The sequence below is a fragment of the Chanodichthys erythropterus genome, chromosome 20, assembly GCF_024489055.1.
Source record: "Chanodichthys erythropterus isolate Z2021 chromosome 20, ASM2448905v1, whole genome shotgun sequence".
Taxonomy (NCBI): Eukaryota; Metazoa; Chordata; class Actinopteri; order Cypriniformes; family Xenocyprididae; genus Chanodichthys; species Chanodichthys erythropterus.
In genome coordinates this window covers 25,554,139-25,580,546 of record NC_090240.1, presented here as the reverse complement: position 1 = coordinate 25,580,546, position 26,408 = coordinate 25,554,139, and the positions used below count along the sequence as shown (strand labels likewise).

The window sequence follows — 26,408 nt, the reverse complement described above, 5'->3', positions numbered from 1 at the left end:
ATTCTCTCGCTCTCTCTCTCCAGCCTCTCCCACTGCTCTGGAGGCGATCAAGCACAATGCCCCGCACCCGATTGTGGGATTGGAACAATAATAGGGTTCAACTTTAGGTCAGGCACAGGGCTTGGAGCCTGGCCAGTCAGCCGTCAATGGGTGCAAACAAACAGCTCTTACTTCTTGCTCCTTTCCGAGAAAGATCATGAGCAAAATGGGTTGAGGGTGGGCGTCATGTGGAAGGCTGCTATACGTAGGTGTTTAACTTGGTTCTTCACGGACATAGCCACTAAAAGCATGCCTGCTGGAGTAGAAGAAAATTAGGGCACAATTTCTGTTGTCCCAAAGAAATATCTGTCACGTGCCGTTATAATCGAGATACAGCAGGTCTTTGTGTACATTTACCTCAGAGAAGCCATTCAAAACTTATTAGGCAGCTTGAAAAAATTAAATCTGTAGAGGGAAATTTAGTTAATATGTGCTTTACATTGCATATATTTTGTATTTTTACTTAACCTGTTCTTCAATATTTAATATTTGAATGCATGTAATGTTTTTATGAGATCCACCATTTAAATGTTTATTTTAAAAAAAGGGTAGAAATTTTTAATTGTCATTAAAAATGTATTATTGTATAAAAACATCCTTATGTGTAATTTAAATGCAAGTAGCCTACAAATGAGTTCATTTTAACCTATAATATATAATATATTAACCTATAATATCCCTTTACAGTTTACAGCATTAGTTGAGAGATTAGTCTACTCGATAGGCCCCAATTAATCGATATCGAATTGAAATCGCAAGCTTGTGAATTTAAATCAAATTGAATAGTCAAATATTTGTCAATGCCCAGCCCTATTTTTCATGTATGAAAAGTATCTGTACACGACAGGTGGCAAAATAGCAAATACTCAAAAGTCAAAATACTCCACTTTGCTCGTCTTACGAGTGGATGTTTTTCTGAGGCCACTGCAAGTGTAAGACAAAATGAACATATGTCAGGTCTGAGGTAAAATAATTTAGTTTTCTGCTCCAGATATACCCTTTTTAAAGTAATGTATTATTTTTAAAATGTAACATTACCATGACAGTAATTTGAACGCAGCCTTTGTAAAAATAAATGTGAAAAAAAAGGAAAACAAAGTATTTCCGATGTCGACTAGCAGCAGCAGTATCGTTTAGTCAACTAGTCTCAGACATCCTGTCATGGAGACATCATGTAAACACACTTAACTTGTGGTGAGACATCAAGTTTGCTCATCTGGGATGTTTCATGCTTGGCTGACTAATATTTATTTTTATGAACTTAATCTTTGGTTTACTGGGTCAATTGTGGGTCAATGATGTAATCAGTAAAATGATTACAAAAATGCACATGCTCCTTGTTTACAACAGTAAGGAAACAAACCACAGTTGTATTAATGCTGCTGTCTCAATTAAATGCCACAGAACAAGTACTGTCATCTTTTAGTGTGGAGGAATTTGAGGTTTATCAAAACTTAGTGAAGGCAGACAAGTTCTCATTGATGCCTTGACAGAAAAATGCAAGTCAAAAGGCAAACCAGATGAGGGACTTTCTTTTAATAAAGCTTGAGGTAAAAGAAAATGCATACTTTTCCCAAACTGAACTGACAGCTAAAGGTGGGGAACAGGATGCTTATTCAGTCAAAATCTGAGCCCCTACTGCTGCCCCCACCAACCCCCAGCACTTCTTTGCCTTTGTTTTGAGATTGTAATTGAGCTGCCTCTGGAAGCCTGCCTGGATTGCATAGTGCAGTTGGGAATGGTCTATGTTATGTGTGTGTGCGTGTGTGTGTGTGTTTGGGGGGGTCCGGGGTCCGGGGAACTGATGTGGGAGGCTGAGTTCACTAGCAGGGCAGGAGAGCAAAAACGATTGTGTGGACACTTCCACTATTCCTGACCTCGCTACAGTCTGCTTCTCATTTACTTGTTTATGTCCTATTTGCGATCTGAGAGAGTACATATGACACATACTCCTGACCAGCAAGAGGCAAACATAACTTCATAAATCTATAATGACATTACTGACATGGTTTGCAAGAGAACGTGCAAAATGTGGGAGACATTGTGAACATTTTAGACGGAAAGGGAAGAAAGCTCAGTCCAGTTGTTGATGCATAGAAATTGATCCCTCATGACAGAGAGCATGTGAAGATTTGCTTCAGAATTGCTACCTGCAAATGTGTTATTGAGGACATGTAATAGTTGGGTCAGACTGCATCCGCTGTGACCCATGAATCCTGCACATTTCGGTGTGAACTCTGGCTGAACTCTTGGCCGCACTGTGGCAGGCACGCTCCGAATGCCTCTCCCTTAAACTCCCCCAGCTCTTCACTGCACAGTTCACCAGCAGGTCCCTTCTCCACACACACATGAAAACAGACACACACGGCCTCTCTCCATTCAAGGGGAATGGTGAGAGGACCTGAAACTCATTCCTCCTTTAGTTGGAGCAGTAAAACCACAAACACTCCCCTCTGCACATATACATAGGCAAATGAAGAACAAATGGCTTTACATACCAGACAGCCTGTGTAATATGACCTGCTTTTGGGCCCCCTCATAAAACTTCAGGTAGAGCTGCTGGCTTTAGAGGATGAAGTGAAGGTGAGACCCTGAAGGCTGCTCTTAAAACAGTAGGCAAGTTTTTCGACCAGTTCTGGACTGTGCTTTGGATCATTAGCAGGTGTTCATTAGTGTAGAGCTCGGCTAGCCACAAGCTAAACTCATCAAAAGGCAGGTGGGATTTATGGGCACATCAACAGAGAGGTCACAAAGGCTCTGCAAAGTTGTAACAGCTATAAACATTGAACCACAGATACCTCTATTCCACTGAAATGGTGATGGTTCTCGTGCCAAAACCAATGCTCAAAAGAGGGGATTTATTCCAGTGACTTTTTTAGCTGAACAATGATGTAACTGATCATAGTACAGTAGTTTTAAGAATTTAAAAGTAATCTGATGCAATCACGAGCTGCATGTGATGCGATGTTTAGAAGATAACATCAAATTTTTTTTTTTAAAGCTGCAGTCCGCAATTTTTCCTCTTTGTCGCCAACTCTTGTTTGAAACCTGCAATTGCAGTCATATGCGGAACAGTTATCTGTACATGCGTTGTGCGTCGGCACAGCTCGTCAGCGCGGATGAATCTAATGCTTGCTGTCAGTCACCGCTCTGGTGTGGATACTGAACTTCAGAATCACATATTCTATGTCTTGAAAGTATGACCAATATAAGAATTTTCACTGGAAAATATCATCTGAACAAGTAAGTAACATTTCTGATACTTTTGTTCTGACCAACTGAGGAAAAAAGCTTTAGGCTTACAATAAATTGCGCTGCCAATGATGATTAAATCTAACGATCGCTTAGCTCGGATCATGCCAAACCGTGCAAATTATTATTATCACTGTTATACTTTGTTCTCAAATCGTTAATGTTAACAACATAAGCATTACTATGACTGTGTATATTAGCATTACCTGTAGATTTCAATTTCTGTAGCCACTCCACAGTCCAAAGTCTTTTGCTTTTTGACTACAGGTGAATCTCCAGTTGTCACTGATGATTGTCATTTGGACCTTTATGGTTTACAATCCACCATCAAAATGATAAGTTTAATTATTTCAGCTGCTGTGAGGAAAGGCTATAAATGTGCCGCTACCAGCGACACCCTCAAGTGATAAAACCGGACGGGACTCCAGTTTTGAACACTGGCTGGTTATGTACTTGCTCAAAAACTGATTTTGGATAATATTAACCAAAAAAAGTTACGGACTGCAGCTTTAAATTAGTCTTAGACTGATTTGTTGCTGTTGTTTAGAAAAATTTGTTTCTGTTTTGTACTCTATCTTGGACACCATTTTTGGCACCCTGTGGTTGGAAACGGGCCATGAACAAGGCAGTGGATATGCTATTCATCTAAATATGCCCTTTTCCATAATAGAAAAAATAATCAGAATAAATACCTGTTGCTTAGGCTGGCCATGTCTCTGACAGTTTGTGCCGTTTCGGAGGCAAAATCCAAAGCTCCTGCCACAGGTTTTGTCACTGTGCCGACCAATCCCTTCCCCAAACCAGAAAAAAATCCACTGACACCACCCTCGGTCTTCACTCCCTCCACCGTTGACGTTATCACACTGGTCAGACCACCAATGATGCCTAAACAGCAATGATACCAAGTTGAGGGTGAAACAGCAAGTTAGGTCAGTTTGACATGAGTGGACAGATCATGGTACAATAAAGTGCCTTAATATTGAGCATATGAAACGCCAATGTTTTGATGTACCGTGAGCTAGACCATGAATCCCTGCAACAAGATGCTCTCCACTGGTGGCTCCATGATAGCGAATGCACTCTCGTTCAGTCTGATGCCGATTGTCCATTGTCTTGCCCAATCCATCTGATAAAGTACCTGCAAACTGCAAACAACAAACAAATAGTAGATTATATGTACTACAATGAACAATTCTCATATTATACCAGATAGAAGCATTGTCATTTAAATTAATAATGAGAATATATAATAATAAAAATAAGACATTTCTATAATTACACAGTATTAATTTGTACAAACAAGCAAACAATTCAAGCCAATCCACAAGTGGCATGAAATACATTTATACAGAATCTTTGAATTTGTTATTCAAAGTGTCAGGAATTGGAACAGTTGCTGATGCTGGTCTTTTCAGTTAGTGAAAACCCCCCACAGTGACCCTAAGGAGTGGACTGCCTGCATTGACCTTAAGGAGTGGACTGTCTACTTTAGGACACATCAATGACTTATTGTGGTTCCCGTCTCATTTTCAGCAAAAGTTCATGTTGCTCTTCAACTGTTAATACTGTGGACTGCAGTCAAACAAAATCATTTAAACCAACTATTCTATTTTACTGCGAGTGAATGAGACAAGTTGTCTTACAGTCACTCAAACTTTATTTGCAAGGTGATACATTCTGGGCAACCACCATGCTTCTCAAACCCTTCGACTGCTGAACTGACGATACACATCAATTTTACAGATAACTGATTTTACACACCATCTCATCCAGCTGTCAAATATATCAGGCTGTAAATTTGTCTAATGGGGTGGCGCTCCCCCCTCTTGGCACAGTTGACCTGACTTTGCCCAGAATGGCCCCCCTCAGGTCCCCTGCAGGTGCCTCCTGGAAGGGAGTTTGTGTTACAGGCCCAGTGAGCTCCCTACTGCAGCCGGAGCACTTTATAAACACAGGCACATTCTGCAAAACTCAAGCAAGAGCCAGGCATGAACTTGGGATGACCCCTCCAAGCAAAGTCCCTGGTGAGTTCATCTGAAGGCCAGCTCAGATTCTCTGCTCCTCCTCCTCTTCCACCTCCCTCTCCCTCTCTCTCTCTCGTTTTCCTTTTTTTTTTTTTTTTTTTTTTTAAAGCTTGGCTGTGAAATCATACCAATACATTTACCAGATATGAGTTTGTGGGAGGGAAAGGAGGATCAGAACACTTTCAAGTTTATGGCCCCCCCACACCACCCCTGCTTGAGCCATTAGACCATCCTATCTCAAAGCAGGGCCCCCAGAGGTGTGTGAGAATGTGTTCCAGTGTCTATGTGTGAGAAAGAAGATGTAGAGGAATGAAAACCATGATGTGACTGCCATAAAGTGGGTGAGTCTGACAGAGATGTGAAAAACTGTACAAGCTGATAAATGAAAATCCTGTTCCATAGCTAGAGTTTAAGGCTGTTTGAGAAATGGTAACAGTGATGGAAAATCAGCTTTATGCAGCAGGGGGTAACTTCGCTGAAAATATGTCTAATACATTGCTGAATATGAATTCAAATGCATCTTTCAAGTACAGGTGCTATTAAAAAAAATAAAATAAAAATGTGTAGAGAAGGTTGGAGGTGTATTGCAGTCAATGGAGTGTGCTTTAGCTGAAATACCTATTAAAATGGCCCAACCAGGCCCCCATAAAGTTAAAACTAACAACAGAGAATTCCTGATGACTGCACATGTTCCAAAATAAATTCTGGGTGGCCACTGACATAAGTTACAAAAACTAATAGTAATCTCTGCAAATACAATAAACCACAAGCTTTCTAGGCACTTGATCAAACCAAAGCTCTCAAATGCCTTTTATATCTTTCATTAGTTTTTCCACCCCAAGCGGCATGACATGGAGCCTTATGCAGTTGGTGGATGATTTTGGCAAAACATTTTTATTCATGCTGCTGTAAATTCTCCAGGGGGAGTAATAATTTGTTTATACTCATGAAATTGAGTTAGTGGCAAAAAAAAAAAAAAAAAAAAAAAAAGGAGCAGCCAACAGAGAGGATTTTTTTTCAAGCAAACCTAAGCATTTCTTTGGCAGTTCAGTGTGTAATTAGCAGATAATACTGCAAAAGATGAGCTGAAGTCAAAGAAATGAACTGAAGATCCATCTGACTTCTATTTTTAAATATCAACTATAATTATTCAGTATGATAAGCATATTTAAACTCACCTTGGCTTAAAAGCAGCAAAGTGAAATGAGAACAGATCAAGTGCGAATGTGAAATTGCTGATTGAGACCTAGTTTTGTCCCAGTACTTAAGGCATGAGCTTGGCGAGTGTGGCTGGAAGGAAAGTAAATGAGAGCACAGAGGGAGCGGACAGAGGGAAAAGCACACAAAGCGCTGTCTGACAGTGAGCTGGCTGCCAATGAAGGACGTGGTGCGATGGCCTGTTAGACAGACATGCTGAGAGCTGGCTGCAGAACATGAAGTGGAGGCTCAGGTCTGACCACACACAACTGCATCCACATATGAGTACAAACATTCACACAGTAGTGCCATGAGCAAATTCCATCTGCTCAAACAAACTTCTTATAATGTTCATGAGAAAGTTTCAGTGATATTCAACTTTGATGCTGACGAATCAATTAAATGTCAGTGTTCCCATGATTCTCCCATGAAACCAGCCTGTTTACACAGAGAGACTAAAACTAATAAATTTGACTGAAACTTCACTTTATTGCATATTAAGAAGAAAATCGGATTTCTGGTGAACATCATGTGCATCTGACTTCCAATGCTGTTCCCATTCTTCTCCTGGAAATCATCAAATGACAACATGTGGCTAGTTCTAGTGTTCTGCTCAGGCAGACTGCTTGGACGAAAACATATTCAATAAAAAGTCTGTGAAATAAACAACTTCAGCTTCTAATTTACATTTGAACAGACCCGATCACAGAGGAAAAATCATTCTCTTGCTTTTTTTTCGTAATGACTTGGCCTCGCACTCAGTGAATCCAGGTCTCGCAGTTACAGCTCTGGTACTCTGCAGCTAAACAGATGGACTTTATCGTATATCATACATTTGGGAATAATTGTGATTGGGAATCGAGCACTGTGAGATGGACTGGTGAAGACAACTGTAAGAATGTGTACTTTTGCTACCTTGGCAGCTGAGTTGGAAACACCATGTGTAACACTGCGGATGAGCCCTCCAACGTTTCCGTACTTGATGAGTTCATTCATACCCTCGGTGACATCATTCAGTAGGCCCATGGGGTTGCCCAGGAAGTCCACTGAGCCCAGAATCTGAGCCGCCTGACTGATAAGCTCCTACAAAAAGAAGATGTAAGTCCAAGAGCTGGTGAATCACACTGTGGTGACGCAAACACTTATACCACAATGTACAGTATGAAAATCGAATGTAAATGAAACATTCGAGAATGAAGAATGTTTATGACCTCTTTAAAATGCTTAAGAATGTCATTGATGATCATCTCCTGCGTCTCATAGGGATGGACTCGAGTGTAGGGGTACATGTTAATGATTGCATCTTCAAACCGAATGAGTGGGAACCCAAGGGTTCCCTTCAAGGCCTGTGCAGAATAAAGCTTGATTATACTGCAGACAACCACATCATAGCATAATGCAAACAAATCTGTAACCAGTGAAGCACTGATAGTACTACAGTTGATTATACTGTGGCTTTTGTACCTTGAGGTCAGGGGGCAACTTGTGAGATGTGAAGACACTCAGCTTGACCTGAGGAACACTGATCTTCAAGTTTTCGAAATAATAGCGCTTTGGAGTTCCTGCATCTTCGCTGGCTTTCTCATAGAGGTTCTCATCCAGCTTTTCTACCTCTGAAACACAAAATCATGTACTTAGCAGAGCATAATGAATTAAATTCCCCATACTGCACACCAGAGGGATACCAACTACACACCTCCTTCTGTCTGACCGTAGCCAAAGAATATAAGCAGTTTCATCAAGAGCTTTTCCTCAATGATGACAGTATAGCGGCGTGCTGTGACCATCAGATGCTGTAAGACAGAGAATAAAATTTATAATCAAACTGTAGTCAAAGGAAGATGTACAAATAGGCCTGAAGCATTTTGGTGAGAAGGTGAATCCATAAGTTCACTGCTTTCACCTTAAAAAGGTCTGTGAGCATAAGACTGCTGGGCACTTTAACAGCGTTGACCTGCAGGGCAGGACCTGAGTCCACTGTAGTACTTTCAATGGAGCCTGGAGTCACAGACAGCAAAACAGGGTGAGTGGTGCCCAGGAGCTGATTGTCCACCTGAAATAGATGAGAGAGTAAAGACACATCTGTCAGAAATGTTTGCTTTAGAATAAAAAATATACAGCGGATACAGCTTTTTTGGCAGCTTTCATGCCTGTCTACTAGATTAAACTTAGCCAAAGTTTATTTTTTTGAAGGGTCCACAATGTCCACAAATAATAATTGAGATGCGTGAAGTGTTTTCTGGGACCTGGTATGAATCAAATCCACTGATCATTGCATTTTCTTGGTATCTCTGTTCATGTGTTTTTGTATAAACAGCCATTACTTTGACCTGCTGATGATCGTAAACATGGTAGATGATCAGAAAAATATAGATAAACTACTTAGTCTCATTAATCGGTCAACCATCTAGACCCATTCCTAAACCAAAGTGAGTAATTCCTACACATTGGATGAGTGCATTTAGGTCTGTGGTTGCTTACCTGAATATCTTTCACTGTAAGTTCAAGCACCTGGCTGGCAGCGGTGCGGGTGAAGTGCACATCAATACCAGACAGGGTGGCAAACACTAGCTCTTCAGGGAGCTTATTCACCAGTGATAAACCCACTCCTTCCTCTAGATTCACCAACACCTACACACAAGGGCATGAATGGGCATGAATTGGGAGGTCTATTTGTTAACACTGTGCTAATTCTGGTTTTACTGGAAAAACAATCAAGGTAAAATTCCACATCAACCAATCTGTTGGACAAACAAAAACATGGTTTTTACCTCAAGTTCCTCCTCAGAAGTTTTCATCTGAGCACTCTCTTTATTCTGGTCTTCCTCAGTGCTGGGAGAGGGTCTATTCATGCGCCGCTGGTTGAAATCACTGATCTGAAATGAGGTATGCAGCTTCTCATTATATTAGAAAGTGTGAAAGAAAGATAAGAACCGATTCAATTTCATATGGTTTCAGATAACATGCTAGCCCGACCATGCAATTCAATAACAACCAGACAGGAGGGGTGTCTTACCTGTAGTACTCGCGTGGGCCCATCAGGCAGGACCTGAACGGACAGTACCCCTGAGCCAGGTCTCATTTTCTGGTTGATAAACTGTTGCTCTGGTGCTGGTTCCAAAACACTAGAGTCTGGTCCCAGTACCACCTCGGCACCGTCATACAGGCCAGACACTCCCCCTCTTACCTAAAACACCACATACAGTATTTTAAAGAGCCACAGATTCTTACGTACTGAAAAAAAGCAATAGAGGGGTGAAAAATCAGATGAAAGAAGAAGGACAGACCTGGACGACTAGTCTGGGCAAACCACAAGTCAACATGCCAGAGCTGAAGTGCCATGTCTGGGTGGTGCTGCGGCGGTTGTCTGGCCGTCTCAACATCAGAGGCTCATAGCTAAAAAAGAAAATGCAAGATACGTGAGAAATGACACCTGCACACCATGATAATGTTTACTCTCAACAGGGACAAGAACAAGCTTAAAATAGACAGCACAAGTTGTCCTTTGTTGTGCTATGAAGAGTTTAAGTAACCTGTTGTCTGTCACTGCAGCCAGTCCAGCAATGTCAAGCACTAAGGATGAACTGAGAGGTCGAGGCTGAGAAGGTTTGCTCTGTGGAGGAGATGAGCCCTCATGACAGAGCATTCCTGTTCCTGTCATCCGCCAAAGTTGGGAGCGCTTTCCAGGCTCCTAAACAGACAAAGAAATGTGAGAAACTTGTAAGAATAAACTAGAAATGGTGAAACTGGCAGAGAGATGGCTGAGAAAGAATATAAGCAGACCTTTTTCTTTAGGATGACTCTTTGTGTTTTCGTCTCCACATCCAGCACCAGTTCAGCACAGCTGACTGCGCGCTTCTTCCCCACTGGCCTTTTTCCTGCATCTCTGTTCAAATCAAATCAAAATGTCAACCTCAAATGAATATTTACTTATATTTACAAACACCAGTTGGAAGTGGTAATATTAGAATGCGTCAACTACTGGTAAGTTTTCCGCTTGAAATTGGTCAAGGATTAGTGAACTATTTGGGGTTTTAGAGGTGGAGAACTCACTCTGAAAATGTGAAGGATGCAGCAATGTAGATAAAGTTCTCATAGTAGAGCTTGTTGTATTCTCTGAAGAAGTTCATGTCAGCGGTAACCTCTGAAGATCCGGCTCCCTTCACAGTGAGGGTGAGGTAGGGTTGAAGAATGGGTTCATCGCAAGCGTAGTCCAGAACTGCCCCAGCTTTTACCTCTGTGTGTAGCCGGATATCAGCCACTCCATGTTGCCAGAACTGGATAGGCACCTGAAGAAAAGAGAACGTGTTACCAAAGAGTCTGTTTAGATAGTGGGCTACAATAAGCTTTAAGACCATTTTCGAGGCCATCTACACTGCCATCACAAGATACCAAAAGTAAAAATTCTCAAATCTAGCCACCAGCTTGAGTAAAACCAAATGACATGGCACAGAATTTGCAACTAACAGTGGACCTGGGAAAACAATTTCTCTCAACATGTTGGCAAGTCAGAGACAAAAAAAGATGGTTGTTGAATAAAGCAGGAGCTCACAGCGCCTTAGGAAGGCCTACAAATTGAAAGGGACATATTGCTAGTGACAGTAGAGCAAGATGCAAGCAGATGTAGGATACTTCTATCCTGGACAAGGGTGTTTGATGATAAAAGATCTTAAACACCAAAGATAAATCATTGAGAACGTGTCTAATCCCAGCACCAACAGACTTTTTATTGTTCAATATCAAGACCCACTCAAACAGAGCAGCTAAATGTCTGCCCAAAATAATTATTAGCAGATCAAAAGGTCTGTTTTGATGTAAGGGCACTATTGAGACAGAGAAGCCACCGGACGCAGAGCTGCCAGGTGTGAATTCAATGCTTGACGGATGAATCGATTGCTTAAATCATGCCAGGGGGAGTAAAAGAGCTATTTCATGTGACAAAAGCTTTATATCCACCTATTATAATGGCTAGAATGGTGTCTCGCTCAGTAAATTTAAAACCACCAACAGATCATATGACGGGAAAACTGGCTTTGGGGTCGGAGGAAGGTGACGGAAAATGTGCACACCTGTAAATCCCCTATTAAACCCCAAATAACAGGATAATATTGATAACTGGTTCACTTTTTAAGTAGAATGTGCTGTATCTTTCTATGCCTACTCTTTCAAGAATGTTATGGTGTCCAGAATTGAACACTGAAAGGAAACAACACTGTTTTGATAATGTCATTATTTTAGGAAGTCAGAAGAGCAAACCAAAACAAAGTCTCCCTATGACATTTCTGAAATAAAAGAGCAGCAACAAAATGTCTTATACAGTTTAGATTTGGGATTGTGGTTAGTAATGCATTCTTATTCATGTTCTCTGACAAATTCTCATGGGTGACCCGGGTTCTAGTCCAGGCCAGGTCATATTCCCAACCATCCTAGTGCTACTCTTTAGTCTCAAATATTCTGAACCATTCTATTGCCTTACAATACTTGATAATGCGTACCCTCTGAGGACTTACCTCAGAGATGTTATCTATACGGAAGGGTGGGGGCAGCTGGTCAGTGTCACTGAATGAGATCTGATGCGTTGCCCCTTTCAAAGCAATCTCAGCACGCAGGAAGAAGCAGTTCCCTAAAATGTCCCTATGGAACACATAATGAGAGGAATACATGTCTATGAAATCAAGAACTTTCTCAGTCATTTTCTGTTCAACCATCTCTAGAGAGATTGAGTGTATTTGGTGGCACGAGGTACCTCATGTTGATGTGGAAAGATTTAGGCTTGTTGACCTCAAAACCTCCAGACCAGGTGCAGTTGGGTACATCCATGAGACGGACACAGAGAAGCTGATCGTAGTCATTTCTAGGCCAGTGGAACACCACACTGGATCCTGGCAGGGTGGAGATATATCCATCTGGATTTGCTGTACCCTACAACAGGTTATCATAACAAACAAAACATTATCATTATCTTTTATGATACAATAAAAATATCACAAAGACAAACACATTGAAAACATGCATTCCCACCTTTCCTCTGACAAATTCCCTCTGCGAGAAGGCTAACTTGTGAGATGATCGATTGTCAAGTAGGTATCGTGGAGCAAAGGTCACAATGTGTGTGTCACGATAACGCCCTTTCCCTTTTCTCACATTTATTCCTATAATAAGACATTATGTTACATTATTAAATCACCTTAGCACAGGAGTGTCCAATCCTGCTTCTGGAGGGCCACTGTCCTGCAGAGTTTAATTCCAATCAAACACACCTTAACCAGCTAATCACTGTCTTTAGGATTACTAGAAACTTCCAATCAGGAGCGTTGCGGGAACTTGAAGCTAAATTCTTCAGGATGTTGGCCCTCTAGAAGCAGGATTAGACACCCCTGACTTAGCAGATACAATAATGCAAGAGAAATATAGGCATTCACTATTACCTATATTATAGATGAGTCCAGGTCTGTTGCCTTGCTGGATGACCTTGAGTGCTCTCACTCCACTCCCCCCATCCAGAGAGAAACCCTGGCACCATCCTGGAACACCATCTGGGTGGATCCCTTTACCGATCCGCATGGTGCACCTGTTCAAAGAGGACAAGACTTTAGAGAGCTTTAATAAGGGGTGGTTATGTAGTTAAATTACAGTTCTGCTATGCTGGATAATGAATAAATGACTCTGGTGGGGGAAGTTTTGCAGGCTAATTAAATGAGATAATGTATTTATGATGAGTGTGCATGGTGTGAACACACAATGTTCTTTGGTTTTTCCCCTTCTCTTGCACTCACATATTGGGTTGCTCTTTGTCAGTGTAGCAAAAGAGCAGTGGGCTCAAACTCCTGGCTAACTCATGCTCCTCAAACTGCCCAGCAGCATCCGTTTTCCCATTGTCCTGACGGAAGATCAGAGGCAGCCCTGCAGAGACAATAACCAATGAAAATATTACAGAAGTGGTGCAGTACAACTGTGTGTTCTGGTTAAGTCTTAAACTCAGATCATCAATCTGTAGTCAGTGTACAGATATGAAAGCATACCAGTCTTGTTGACAAGCCAATAGGAAGCAGAGATGAGGATTTTTAATGCTCCTTGGGCTCTGAGAATAATCCGTATGGTGAGACAAAGCAGTCGTTTGTTGGCATCATATAGCCGCATGCGCACCACATAATTTTGTGTACCAGGAGGGATGAGCAGCTCCTTACACACTGGAAAGTTCTCTAGGAGCACACCTGAGAATAAACAGCATACTCATAAATGCTTTATATGGATTAAAAAAGCAAATAGGGTTAATTTTCATGTTAAATATGTAAAAAATGTAGCATGTACTCCAGTTCACCTAATTCTAGATTTTGTGATGTGTCTGCTGCATGCAGCACCGCCTCTTTGCCCGGTTTCATGGTTCCCTTGATTGAGGTCCCTTTGATGTAATAGTTGAGGTCACAGGGAAGGAGGTTGGCCAGCACTAGGGTGGGCAGCAGATAGATGGTGTGACCTGGTTGGCGGTAGATCTGCTTTGTGCCTCCAGCCACAGTTTTGGCAGGCTGCTGTTCAGGGTAGTTCTCTTTCTTAATGACGACACAAAACCTAAAAAAAAAGTACAAAACTGTTTACAACACAAGTTTCATTTGTCTTTGACATTTTTTCTCCTGCCAGCCTGTTTTTACCTGAAGTTGCGTTTGAGTTGTTCATCAAAGTCTGCTGACTGGCACTCTCTCTTGCCGCTGCTGACCTCACCAGGCCGCTCCACAGTAGTCCAATGGATGGGTATCTTACAGAAGAACAACCCCAAGCCTTTAGGTCTTGCCTGAAGCCTCCAAGAGGTCAGATGGAGAGGGATGGCCAAGGCCTCTCCGGGCAGGATGGGTGGCAGGACAACAGGTTCTATAGATGGTAAACAATTAAAATTAGATTCATAATAAATATATACACAGGTAAACCATACCAAATAGAGTGTGTGTGGGTTTGTAGACACTTACTGTCTGGAGCCGAAGGGCTGTCTAGTCGCACTTCCATGGGAACTTCAAGGCGATTCTTAACTGTGAGCGCTGACTGCACCGTAATGACCTTGCGTGCACTGCCCTCCATAGTGATAGAGAAAACCACTCGAACAGGCGGCAAAGCTGAGAACTGAACAGAGATTACAGACTGTGTACAAACTGTAGAATAATTTAGTGTAATGGTAATGAGGTACAAACACTTACATATACATGAGGGTGTATGATGTTGGTTCTGCTAATTGGGCTGCCAACCTAGAAAAGCATGTCATTACATTTTTATGAAGCATTTCCATTTTTCACGAACTACAATTACTAAAAGATTTTGTATTTCAAAATGATTTGAAATAAAAAAAACAAAACAAAAAAAACGTTCATTTCAAAGACCCATGAGAGAAATCCAAGCATTCAAAACCCATGTAGAGAATCGCTAATATAATGCATTAATGAATTACTAATGATTTTAATGGTTCAAATGAAGGTCAAAAAACATTCTCCACATAATGAACTACTGAATTTGAACATTTATAAACTGCTTGACCCAATAACACTCACAGTGCTCGAGGGGTTGTTTCGATCAGGGGCGGCGTAGCGGAAGAACACTCCAACCTTGTCCACTGACACTGGCTTCACCTGCTCCCAGCCCACAACACGCACCAGCAGCTGGTGGAGTTTCAGCTCATGGGTGTGTCTGAGGTCAGAGCACATTATCAGCAAAGAAGTGAAAAGTAAAATCAATGAGGTATTGGAGAGCAAACAGTGGAGCAAAAAAGTTAGCCTTTATGTCAAAAACTGAAAAAACCTTACAACATGGTTAAAAAAACAAAAACAAACAATCAATAAACTTAATTTCTCTGTAAACATTTCTGATCATATTGTACTCAATTCAACAGTGCATGGTATTGTAAACAAAGTATCATATCTCTAAAATGCTTTTTTTTAATTTCTTGTGTTTGATGACAAACAGGCTGCACAGAGCTACTGAATGTTAAACAGGAGCCAAATAGCTACAACATGGCTATTTGACAACTATGCAGCATAAAACTATTAAAACATTGAAATAAAGCTGAAATAATAATAATAAATGAAATTATACATTATATGTATTTAAATTTTATATATATATATATATATATATATATATATATATATATATATATATATATATATATATATATATATATATATATATATATACACACACAGTATAGTCCAAAAGTTTGGAACCACTGATTTTTAATGTTCTTAAAAGAAGTTTCATCTATATATATATATATAGTGCTTAAATTTATTAGACCGCCTGTCATAATAAAGAGAAAATACATATTTTAGGAATCTGTCAAAAACATTATTAATCATTTATTAATCAAATAACAATCTGAAACAACTAAATAGTGTTTCACACATAATAACTCAAAAATATATACATTTTATTTTTATTTTTGTAAAATGTTATTTTTATGTACTTTTCCAAAATCTCTGTTGTTATTGACTTCCAAACAGTTTTCTAGTTGTTTCCAAAGACTTGCTTTTGATTAAACTTTTGGCTGATCTATATTAGAATCCATTAAATCTCAACAATAATTATATTTTAGGATTAGAAACACTACTAAATAAATTTGTAAAGCACTGATGTGTGTGTGTGTGTATAATATGTGTATATTATATATATATATATATATATATATACATATATATATATATATATATATATATATATATATATACATATATAGAACTCAGAAAATGATGAAGAAAATATAACCAGGGCAACTTACTGAAATAAGTTTAAGTTAAATAACTAAAATTACTGAGTGAAATGAAACTAAAACAAAAAAAAACCTGACAAATTTAAACTTTTTAGAAATATAAAAAAAAAAAAAAAAAAACTAATAAAAATGACAAAACATTTCCAAAGCTTTCCAGCTTCTGCATTACCCCTGCCTAGGATCAAAAAGTCATAAACTGTAGGCTATGAACTATCCCAGAGTTTGAGAACTGCTTTAGTTATAATCAGTTTCTATCATAACTGTGCCCTTGAGCATGGCAGTAGAGTCAGGTTTTCTCCAAAAAATCCATGAAGCTATTTTTTCTGTAAATCACTTTGGATATAATATATATATATATTTAAATATCTACAATTTTGAGAACGCAAGTACAGACAATACTGTCCAGCATTAGCACATTGGAAATGTGCCAATTGGTTTTGTATTTACAAAAGAGACACACTCTACTACCTGTGTCTCAATTTCTCCCGTGCCTCAAACTCAAACGGGATCTCCTCCCCCGGCAGCACCTCTCTCCACTGGCTGATGTTGTGCGTATCGTCTGTCCCAGGTCCATGCACATCAGATATGGAGTCGGCACTACTGCTGTGAGATAGCGCCACTCTGTGGACACAGCAGAACCACTATGTATTTTCCCAAAATATAAAATGTAGTTGAATACAGTAGTGAGAGCTCTTCTGACCTGGTTGGTGTGGTAGTAAGAGTAGCGAACCACAAAGTGCAGCCAGTATGGTTGCGTAAGGCATAGGGCACAAACGGCTGCCTCCTCTTGGAGAGCTTCATATCCGCTGAAACATGGTATGAATATAAAATCAGCCACAGATCTTGCTTCATATTGTGAACAATGCCAGCTATATCAGTTATTAGGCACCAAAAAATGATTTTGATAATGCTTTTTTGGAAAATTAACCAAAAATGTTCCTCCCTAAAGTATGCCAGAAAAGAAATACTATAAATGAAAATTCAGTAACAATTTCACAACACATTCATTAACTCTGTAACAAGAAAGCATGATTTAAAGAAAAAGATGGTATCATAGACCGCTATTTAACACTAAACATATTTAACATGCATATATGGCTATGGGTTAGGGTCAGGGGTAAATCAAGGGTTAGGGTTAGAAAAAAAAAAAGCCCACAACTCAGAGAACGAGGCTATCCTAAGCTCTACGACACCAAATACGCAGCCTTCTGACTTCTCTAAAGTTGGCTACGCGTCTATGAACTGTACCTCGGGCATGAATCTGCTGCTCGAGACAAGTCAAGCTGGTAGAGCTTCTAGTTCTAAGGTAGGCAAGAGGAAGACCTGACAGCAGAGAGAAAAGGAGAAGAGAAAGAGAGACATGCTAGGAGGTTGTAGGAAGAGCGGAGACGCATACGGTCAAAGAGTAGGGTAGAATGAGACGCACACATCATGGTAGTATATGTTGTGATCTTTTCTAAAAATACTGATAGAACTAATTGTTAGTCACTAATTCAACATGCAATTAAAATTTACATTAAAATTTGTTGTTGATTTTTTGGGTTTCACAAAAAACAAAAAAACCTGATTTAAACTTTGTGACTTGTGTATTAAACAATACATTTATTTGAAGGACTTACATTTCAATCCATTCAACATTCAGTTGTCTAAAGCTGAAGTGTGTGATTGTTAGAAGTTGTTAAAATACTATCCTACTATCCAAGCTTTGTTCTTAATTTGATCTTAAAATGCAGAAAAAACTACAACAAATGACTTGTAGGTTGATTTCTCTGATTTGTCTAACCAGTAACCAGACTTCTCTCAAAAACACACTTACACACAAACAATAGTATGCTTTACACTTGTGATGCCTAAATTACATACTTCAGCTTTAAAAATTAAGTATAAGATATATCATGCTGTAATGTAGACAAGTATGTAACACACAGTGCTGCAGTGCAGTTTGGAGCTGGCTGAGGGTACACGGCTGTTACTCACTCTGTGCAAAGGAAGGGGGGTCCACTGACGATCCCATCCAAGACAGAGTGGTGGAAGGCTGTGGCGACTGCTCGTCTTCCTTGCAGTAATCTGCCAACCACGAAGTCTTGGTGGTGCTGTACTGCTCTGTGTGTCAGGACGACAGGCCCGCAGCAGGGTGTAAGAATTAACATACCACTCATAAATATGGAAGCAAACAGTTAGAGAAAAGCATGGAGGCCTGTGAGTGTGTTTGACCCAGACTATGTACCCAGTAAGACAGAGGTGATGTTGACATCCAGCCTCTGCTTGGCTCGAACTCCTATCTTCAGGCGAGGAGGATGGAGCCGGCCTGCCGCCTGTCGCTGCCAATCCAGGAAACACGGCCAAGGCTCGATGAATGGCTCCCAGCCTGTAGATCGGCAGACACAAGCGTGTGTGCTTATGAATGTACACAGAAATACATAGTGTACGGGCTTACACTCCATTCACAATTACTTCACAACGCAAACCATATGGATCATTTTCAGGTATTTCCTTGAATATCGGACATTTAGCACAACAAACGTAAAATGGTCAACATCAAAAAATTCCTTAAAGGTGCCCTAGATTCAAAAATTGAATTTATCTTGGCATAGTTCAATAACAAGAGTTCAGTACATGGAAATGACATACAGTGAGTCTCAAACTCCATTGTTTCCTCCTTCTTTTATAAATCTCATTTGTTTAAAAGACCTCAGAAGAACAGGCGAATCTCAACATAACACTGACTGTTACGTAACAGTCGGGATCATTAATATGTACGCCCCCAATATTTGCATATATGCCAGCTCATGTTCAAGGCATTATACAAGGGCAGCCAGTATAAACGTCTGGATGTGCACAGCTGAATCATCAGACTAGGTAAGCAAGCAAGAACAATAGCAAAAAAATGGCAGATGGAGCAATAATAACTGACATGATCCATGATATCATGATATTTTTAGTGATATTTGTAAATTGTCTTTCTAAATGTTTCGTTAGCATTTTGCTAATGTACTGTTAAATGTGGTTAAAGTTACCATCGTTTCTTACTGTATTCACGGAGACAAGAGCCGTCGCATTTTCATTTTTAAACACTTGCAGTCTGTATAATTCATAAAAACAACTTCATTCTTTACAAATCTCTCCAACAGTGTAGCATTAGCCGTTAGCCACAGAGCATAGCCTCAAACTCATTCAGAATCAAATGTAAACATCAAAATAAACACTGTACTTACGCGATTAGACATGATGCATGACGAACACTTTGTAAAGATCCATTTGAGGGTTATATTAGCTGTTTGAACTTTTTTTATGTTGTTTAAGGCAAGCGTGACCTCTTGGGGTGTGGAGCACCAGATTTAAAGGGCCACACACCCTGAATCGGCTCATTTCTAATTATGCCCCAAAATAGGCAGTTAAAAAAATGAATTTAAAAAAATCTATGGGGTATTTTGAGCTGAAACTTCACAGACACATTCAGGGGACACCTCAGACTTATATTACATCTTTTAAAAAAAAGTTCTAGGGCACCTTTAATTTATTAATGGCAGAGCAAGATTCTTAATCTTTATTATGAGAACAGTATATTTTATAAACAATATATTTGTCAATATTGGATATTTAATTGCCAGTTATTTTAGTACTATTATGTACACTATTATAGTACTTATTTTTATGTTTTCAATTTTTTCATTTTAATTTTGTTACATGCTTTTGTCATTAGTCATGCTTTTGTTTATTAGTTTCTTGTTTTTAAATGATTTCTACTTTATTTTTTAAAGTAAACTTTAATTTATCTTTATTTCAGTCAAAGTTTGAGTAATTTTTAGTACCTTGTGTATTTACTAAGTTTTTTTAATATGTATATTTTATTTTAGCCTTATTTTAATTACAGAAAATTATTTTTAATAGTTTTCATTTTAGTTAACAACAATAACAACAGTGAATTGTTCATGCTCATATGTCCAATTAATTTTTACATGTAAATTACTTGCATTATTACTTGTTGTATTCTAGAACTCAGTTAAAGTTCATTTTTAAAAACACTAGTCATTTAATAACACTGTTTAACATACTCTTTAGCCAATTTCAAAATGAATATCCATTTTTCATAACATTTATTAGTTATTGGCCATATCAGCTTATCTGTATTAGCCAAAATTTTAATACCAGTGCATCCCTACTTTCCAGGCATAAATTAGATTACATTTCCTACCCAAGATTTTCAATGTGGTCTCAGACTTTTGAAATCAAACTCAATCCTTCAAAATGACTCCAAACCAGCAAGATAAATATTATTTGAACTGTAGAAAGGATTGAATCACTTTTGAGAAGTTACTGAGATCCAGGGTAACACGCATGCTGAGATCTCACCTGAGAGTTCTCTGTTGTAATAATCTCCAGATAGAGTGAAACTAGCCTTGCCTTCCTGCATAGACCCGATCCTCTGGAGAACATAAAGGCCTGCGATGGAAAAGAAAAGCTACTAAAGAATTGCCTGCCTACAGTATATTTGACATATGGAGTATCACAATATATGTGGTCATCCTCACGTGAGAAGGTGAGCTCTGCCAGAGGGACGTCACAGTCCAGACAGTCATCGATGAAACAGATACACACGCTCTCGGCCTTCACTTCCACTCCAGATAGGGGAGGAGCCGAGTGGCTGCCGGAGTCGGAGTCAGCTCGGCTTCGGATAGACATGGCCTCTGCATTCTCCCACAGCCATGTGGCAGCTTGGTCCAACTGACCTATAATTCAACACACACAGATTTAGATAATGCAACACGCCATTCTTGGATTCACACGTGTGTCTTTTGCAATCTTGGTGGACTAGTGCACTGCTGTACCTCTACAGTGAATGAGTGCACGTCTGCAGTCTTCCTTCCTGAACCCAAGGTCCTGTAAGTGCTTTAGCTGACCTTCTATAACGAAATATTAGTAGAAATGTCAGCAAAGCTCTTTCCTAAAATGTCAGCAACATTTGTTTTGTATTGTTTACAAATATTTTGAATCTTAAAAGACTCAAAATCACTGTAATTGAATGGAAAAGGTAACTAGTAGATTCTTAAAAGTTCTCCTTGTGTTTCTCAAAGAAAGAAAAAGGTAAAATGGGTTTGGAATGTGAGTAAATGGCAATATTTTAATTTGTAGGTGAACTATCACTTTAAAAAGGTATTCAAATAAAAACAAACAAACCCAGTAAAGCCTCAGTCTTGAGCCTGAAGCTGTGCTTTGCGTCTGTACTGGCAGTGGGTGCTGAACTCTCAGTTTCTGTGGCAGTGTCTGAAGGTCCAGTGGATCCTGTGGTGGGAATGGACTTTGCTATTGCCAGGAAAAGCTGCACATCATTGTAGGAAAGACGAATGTCTAAAGCAGGAAACTGGATCTGTGTGGGAAACAAAATTTAGAATTTTGCACTTATGGCTCAATCCTGACCTGTGGCTCAATTCAACTCAGTACTGACCTCTAAGAGAGGTGGAAAATCCTCAATGTTGAAGGCATCTAGGAGCCCTGAACTGCTCTGGTACGTTGGGCTGCCACAGAGCTCCATTTGCACATTGACAGGATCAATGATGGACAAAGCCGTTTCCTGCTCACTGCCCAGCCGACATGAGAATACCTAAACGGGAGGAACAAAAGACAAAAAAAATTAAAATTCATACAATCAAAACAACTCTTTCTTTTATGTCATCATGGATATTGTAAAATCATAGATATCCAGGGTATTACCTCAATGCCTGCTAAGCTGCCAGAGAAAGGCCTGTCCAGAAGACGAGGCTTGTATGTCAGCACAGTAGTGCCTTTCAGAATAATAGCGTTGGTGTCCAAACATGAAGAATCTTCAACAACCACAAACTCTGTCCCTGGAGGAAAAAAAGGCAAAAGTTTGGGTTCAGCATGTTTTTTTATATACTTTTGTTCAGCAAGGATTGCATTAAATTGACAGTAAAGACATTTCTAATGAAAATTCAGAATTATTTATTATTTTAAAATTTAATTATTGAATCACAGGATTATTTTAATATTGCAATTATATTATATTATCACAATATATTTTTGAGCAAATAAATAGAGACTTGGTGAGCATAGGACACTTATTCATTAAAATAATCTTACCAAACCCAAACTTTTCAACAGTACTGTATATACTTTATTATTTATTTTTTTTTACTTTAGATTATTTGAGGTTTTATACATGATAATGTATATCTGCTTTATGTTTTAGAAAGGAGGTCACTCACAAGCAAACTTGGATGCATTTTCCTTACCATCAAAAAGAATCTGAAATGCCCTAATCTAATTCCTAAATCCGCCTTTAGAAAGTAACACAATATTGTTAAGATGTTACCTGTCACATTGAGTTTGACCTCCAGGTATTTATCTTGATTGACCGGCACAGTGGATCGCTTAGTGACCACACCACTCTTAACGGTTTTGGGCATGACAGCTGCCGAGCTGCCTTGGTCACTGCTGCCACTAGGCCAGCGCTGGCGGTTAGGTGTTGCTCCTTTTTCCACAGGCATCTGCAAGAAGTCTCTCACCAGCTGCAGCCAATCAAAAATGAGGAAAACTCGCAGATTGTTTAAAACCACAGTGAAGCATGAGGAGTCCCGTGTAGATCTGGAAGACAGAGAGAATATGGAGTAAAAAAGCATATAATCTTCAAATAATAATAATAATAATGTTACATTTATATAGCACTTTTCTGGGTACTCAAACGCTTTACATATGGAAGGGAGGAATCTCCTCAACCACCACCAATGCGACAGCAGCTACATTGCACCATAACGCCCACCACACACCAGCTTATTGGTGGAGAGAGCAGACAGAGTGATGAAGCCAATCAGTATATATATATATATATATATATATATATATTTTATATATATATATATACACTTTTTTTTGAAGGACATCCTGGGATTTTTCATGAGTCAGGTTTAATGTCTCATCTGAAGGATGGTGCTTTATGACAGTATAGTGTCCACATCACTATACTGGGGCATTAGGACCCACACAGTCCACAGGGTGAGCACCCCCTGCTGGCCTCACCAACACCTCTTCCAGCAGCAACCTAGTTTTCCCAGGAGGTCTCCCATCCAGGTACTGACCAGGCTCAACCATCCTTAGCTTCAGTGGGCAACCAGTCTTGGGCTACAGAGTGATAGCTGCCAGCCAATGGAATGCATTTAAATGTAGTTTCAGTAGTGTGACCAGACCTGTAATGTAGCTCCAGCTGCAGAGATGCTCGGTTGGTGCCTGTCTTGGATGGCTGCAGAATGCAGTCGAACACATTGTGTTTTCCTTCTGTTGGTCCACTGCACCCAGTGAATCGAGTGTCATGGGCCAGGAGTGAATGGGAAACCAGGTTCACAGACTTGGAGCTATTAGAGAAACTCTCAAACAGGAGCTTAGATTTCATAAAGTCAAACCTATTAGGAGAGAAAGAGCAATTATACTTTTAAAAAATCTATAAAAAAGTGCAAAGAAATAAAACATTTTGAAGAAATGAAGTACCTGGCCAAGGAGCGGTTATGACCTATGGATTTAGGGTTGTCCAGTAACTCCAGACTGACATCCTTCATGTCCACCAGAAGAGACAGGGAGGTGTACACATCACCACTTAACACGGTCTGCCATGATGACACTTCCGTTAATACATTGTGACATTTTTTCTTAAATAATTGTATTTTAGGGCTTTATTATAGGAGAGGGGACAAGAAACGAGAATCAAGAAAATACCTAATTTTATTTATGAACAAATTAGCCAATCTCCATCATTTATATCAGGGGTCAGCAATATTTTTGACATTATGGGTCTTTTTTTTTTTTTCTTGTTAATCACTAGTTCCACTGTTTTGAAACCCTTATTAATAGTGGTAATTTTGTATTTATAATCAAGTGTTGTTCTGACAGCCAAAAATTCACATGATAAACAACTGCCTTTTATAAATATGAACTATAAAACTGTTCATAATTTCTAAAAAGTGAATCAGCAAGGCTGCTGTAATAATCTTACATAGGTGCTGGGGTCTTGGAGATTGTAAGGTCTGAGGAACTCCTCCACAGGCTCTCCCAGATTGTGCTCCAAGAGTCCACGGATCAGCTGATACCTCTCCAGGTCCAGGGAGCAATGTACAGAAGACAGGCTACCATGGATGGACATGTCTGGGACAGCATGACTTAGTTCCCTGAGACAATGAGAAAATGAAATACGTGTTAAAAACGAAGACAAAGGAAACCTAAACTGGGAGTATTTTTGATTAAGGCAAGAAAGCTTAGGCTACATAAGGACAAGTGACTGACTTGTCAAGGTTGCGCTCAACTTTCAGCTTTAGACGGCAGCGCTCCTTTAGCAGGCTCTCTCCACTTCTATGCACTGAGTATGATGGGAAGACCAAGTCTGTTTCCAGATGCTTTCCAACACTGTCCCATGACTCACAGGGCAACCGCTCTGCTGCAAATATGTCCATCTCCTGAAGGTCCAGAGCTATACAGTCCAGCAGACATACATGGTCTTCTGTAACATAAGGACATGTCAATTATCACAAGAGTTTGGGTAAATATAAACACAGTGGGGTCCAAAAAAACATGTGTCCACTGGTAAAAATGCTTTTAGCATTGAGGTTAGTGATAACTAACTTCAGCATAACACTTGAGTGCCACTGATCTGCTTTGAGATCAGTTTCAACCTATTTGTTTCTAACAGAAAGTGCATCTCAGATTCTGGGTGCTGACCTGGACTCAAAGGCACATCTGCTTCTGGGATGCATCCGAGGCTGGGCTGGGGTTTGCCCAGGATAAATCCAGTAGTTGTGCTGGAACTTGAAGACCTTTTTTCACTAGCCTTCCCAATATCAGAGGCAGTCTGGGCATCTTTCACTCGATCCTTCAGGAATGAATACAGTGTTAAAAACATATATATATAACATAGAACAACATAACATACAATATAAAATTCCAAACAATGCATCCAAAACATTAACTGTTCATTACAGAATAAGTATAGAGATTTAATTGGAAATAAGACAGAGAAAAAAACAAGTTTATGATCTTAAAATATTGAAATTGAAAAGATACTAAAAAAAACTTTGAGCCTAGTTCAGTGTCCACTGCAACCAAAATACTGTGTTTTGAGTTCACCCAGAAATGAAAATTATTCATTATTTACTTTTTCATGTCATTCCAACATAATAAAATGTTTTATTTTTCAATTGGATCTTTGTCATTGCCATTCAAATCACAAAACATATCGGTATTTGGGGTTTGGAATGTCATAAGAATGAGTAAATAATAACGGTGAGATTTTTGTGTGAGGATTACAATAAAATTTCATTGCATTTCCTACAGACTATGCTAAAATGGTATTTACTCAATGTGAAATTGTTCCTATAGGTCATGAAAACAAGGAAAGTAAGAAGGGAGACCATCATATTGTCAAATAAGAAACACTTCAGATTAGCATGCCCTGATACCTTATAGTGTGAGGGATCCTTGTATGAATTAGCATGCAAAATCAAATTCTTCAAAAAAAAAAAAAAAAAAAAAAAGTGATAAGATGAATGTTAAATGTTCATAAACTGTTAATTTATGTCTGATATTCACACAAACTGTACGCAACCACGCAGGGGTTAAATTAAAAGTGAATACATACCAATATAACTTTTTTTTGGAAAACTGTGACCTTAACCATGCACAATAAAGAATGGGACTACATCCATGAAGCACTTTCCTCAATTCGTGTTTGAGAGATTCAATTTATGCTATCATCCCTCAATGCTCCCCCCCTCCCCTCTTTCCCCTTAATGAAATCGTTCTCAGACTGCAGCAAACAGTAAAATGCTCCTTAAATGCATCCCACAGCTGCAGAGCTGTGATGTTGTGTGTACACTATATAGGGATGGCAGGACTCACCAGAGAGGGGAAAAAGGTATGTGCCATTGTAAGTTTCTCTACCTTATCTCTAAGAGAGAAGGTGCCACGAGAGCCGGCAGGCAGGAAACAGTTACGCACTCGGAGTTGGCCCAGGTTGGCCACTATGAGGCGTTTAGAGCGGGAGCTCTCTGGGATCAAGAGGACAGGAGCACCTGCCTCAATGTCCAGCAACACACGAGCAGCTCGCTGTGGGCGATCACGCACCTGTAGGGTAGAAAGTGAATTAAAAT

At 39.5% G+C, this 26,408-nt stretch overlaps 1 protein-coding gene across 2 annotated transcripts in view; it reads right to left on the bottom strand.

Annotated features, from left to right (window-relative positions):
• Window positions 1–26,408, bottom strand: part of vps13d (vacuolar protein sorting 13 homolog D) — a 54,637-nt gene that overhangs the window by 5,795 nt on the left and 22,434 nt on the right. Inside the window, exons 25-67 of one of the 2 annotated variants that reach the window (XM_067372087.1) lie at window positions 26,200–26,382; window positions 24,982–25,132; window positions 24,550–24,763; window positions 24,263–24,434; window positions 23,761–23,876; window positions 23,463–23,675; window positions 22,592–22,863; window positions 21,973–22,106; window positions 21,707–21,862; window positions 21,439–21,628; window positions 21,090–21,164; window positions 20,793–20,990; window positions 20,614–20,703; window positions 18,488–18,628; window positions 18,238–18,363; window positions 17,509–17,583; window positions 16,961–17,066; window positions 16,729–16,881; window positions 15,047–15,182; window positions 14,699–14,746; window positions 14,474–14,624; window positions 14,162–14,378; window positions 13,834–14,081; window positions 13,535–13,726; window positions 13,289–13,415; window positions 12,941–13,083; window positions 12,534–12,664; window positions 12,259–12,434; window positions 12,023–12,146; window positions 10,566–10,801; window positions 10,296–10,398; window positions 10,046–10,203; window positions 9,800–9,908; window positions 9,529–9,699; window positions 9,284–9,388; window positions 8,994–9,143; window positions 8,416–8,565; window positions 8,209–8,305; window positions 7,977–8,125; window positions 7,724–7,858; window positions 7,428–7,595; window positions 4,304–4,436; window positions 3,984–4,176 (exon numbers count right to left, since the gene is read on the bottom strand). In XM_067372087.1, coding sequence (XP_067228188.1) covers window positions 3,984–4,176; window positions 4,304–4,436; window positions 7,428–7,595; window positions 7,724–7,858; window positions 7,977–8,125; window positions 8,209–8,305; window positions 8,416–8,565; window positions 8,994–9,143; window positions 9,284–9,388; window positions 9,529–9,699; window positions 9,800–9,908; window positions 10,046–10,203; window positions 10,296–10,398; window positions 10,566–10,801; window positions 12,023–12,146; window positions 12,259–12,434; window positions 12,534–12,664; window positions 12,941–13,083; window positions 13,289–13,415; window positions 13,535–13,726; window positions 13,834–14,081; window positions 14,162–14,378; window positions 14,474–14,624; window positions 14,699–14,746; window positions 15,047–15,182; window positions 16,729–16,881; window positions 16,961–17,066; window positions 17,509–17,583; window positions 18,238–18,363; window positions 18,488–18,628; window positions 20,614–20,703; window positions 20,793–20,990; window positions 21,090–21,164; window positions 21,439–21,628; window positions 21,707–21,862; window positions 21,973–22,106; window positions 22,592–22,863; window positions 23,463–23,675; window positions 23,761–23,876; window positions 24,263–24,434; window positions 24,550–24,763; window positions 24,982–25,132; window positions 26,200–26,382 — 6,515 coding nt within the window. The remainder of the gene's footprint in view (window positions 1–3,983; window positions 4,177–4,303; window positions 4,437–7,427; window positions 7,596–7,723; window positions 7,859–7,976; window positions 8,126–8,208; window positions 8,306–8,415; window positions 8,566–8,993; window positions 9,144–9,283; window positions 9,389–9,528; window positions 9,700–9,799; window positions 9,909–10,045; window positions 10,204–10,295; window positions 10,399–10,565; window positions 10,802–12,022; window positions 12,147–12,258; window positions 12,435–12,533; window positions 12,665–12,940; window positions 13,084–13,288; window positions 13,416–13,534; window positions 13,727–13,833; window positions 14,082–14,161; window positions 14,379–14,473; window positions 14,625–14,698; window positions 14,747–15,046; window positions 15,183–16,728; window positions 16,882–16,960; window positions 17,067–17,508; window positions 17,584–18,237; window positions 18,364–18,487; window positions 18,629–20,613; window positions 20,704–20,792; window positions 20,991–21,089; window positions 21,165–21,438; window positions 21,629–21,706; window positions 21,863–21,972; window positions 22,107–22,591; window positions 22,864–23,462; window positions 23,676–23,760; window positions 23,877–24,262; window positions 24,435–24,549; window positions 24,764–24,981; window positions 25,133–26,199; window positions 26,383–26,408) is intronic. The other variant, XM_067372088.1, reaches the window with a different exon arrangement.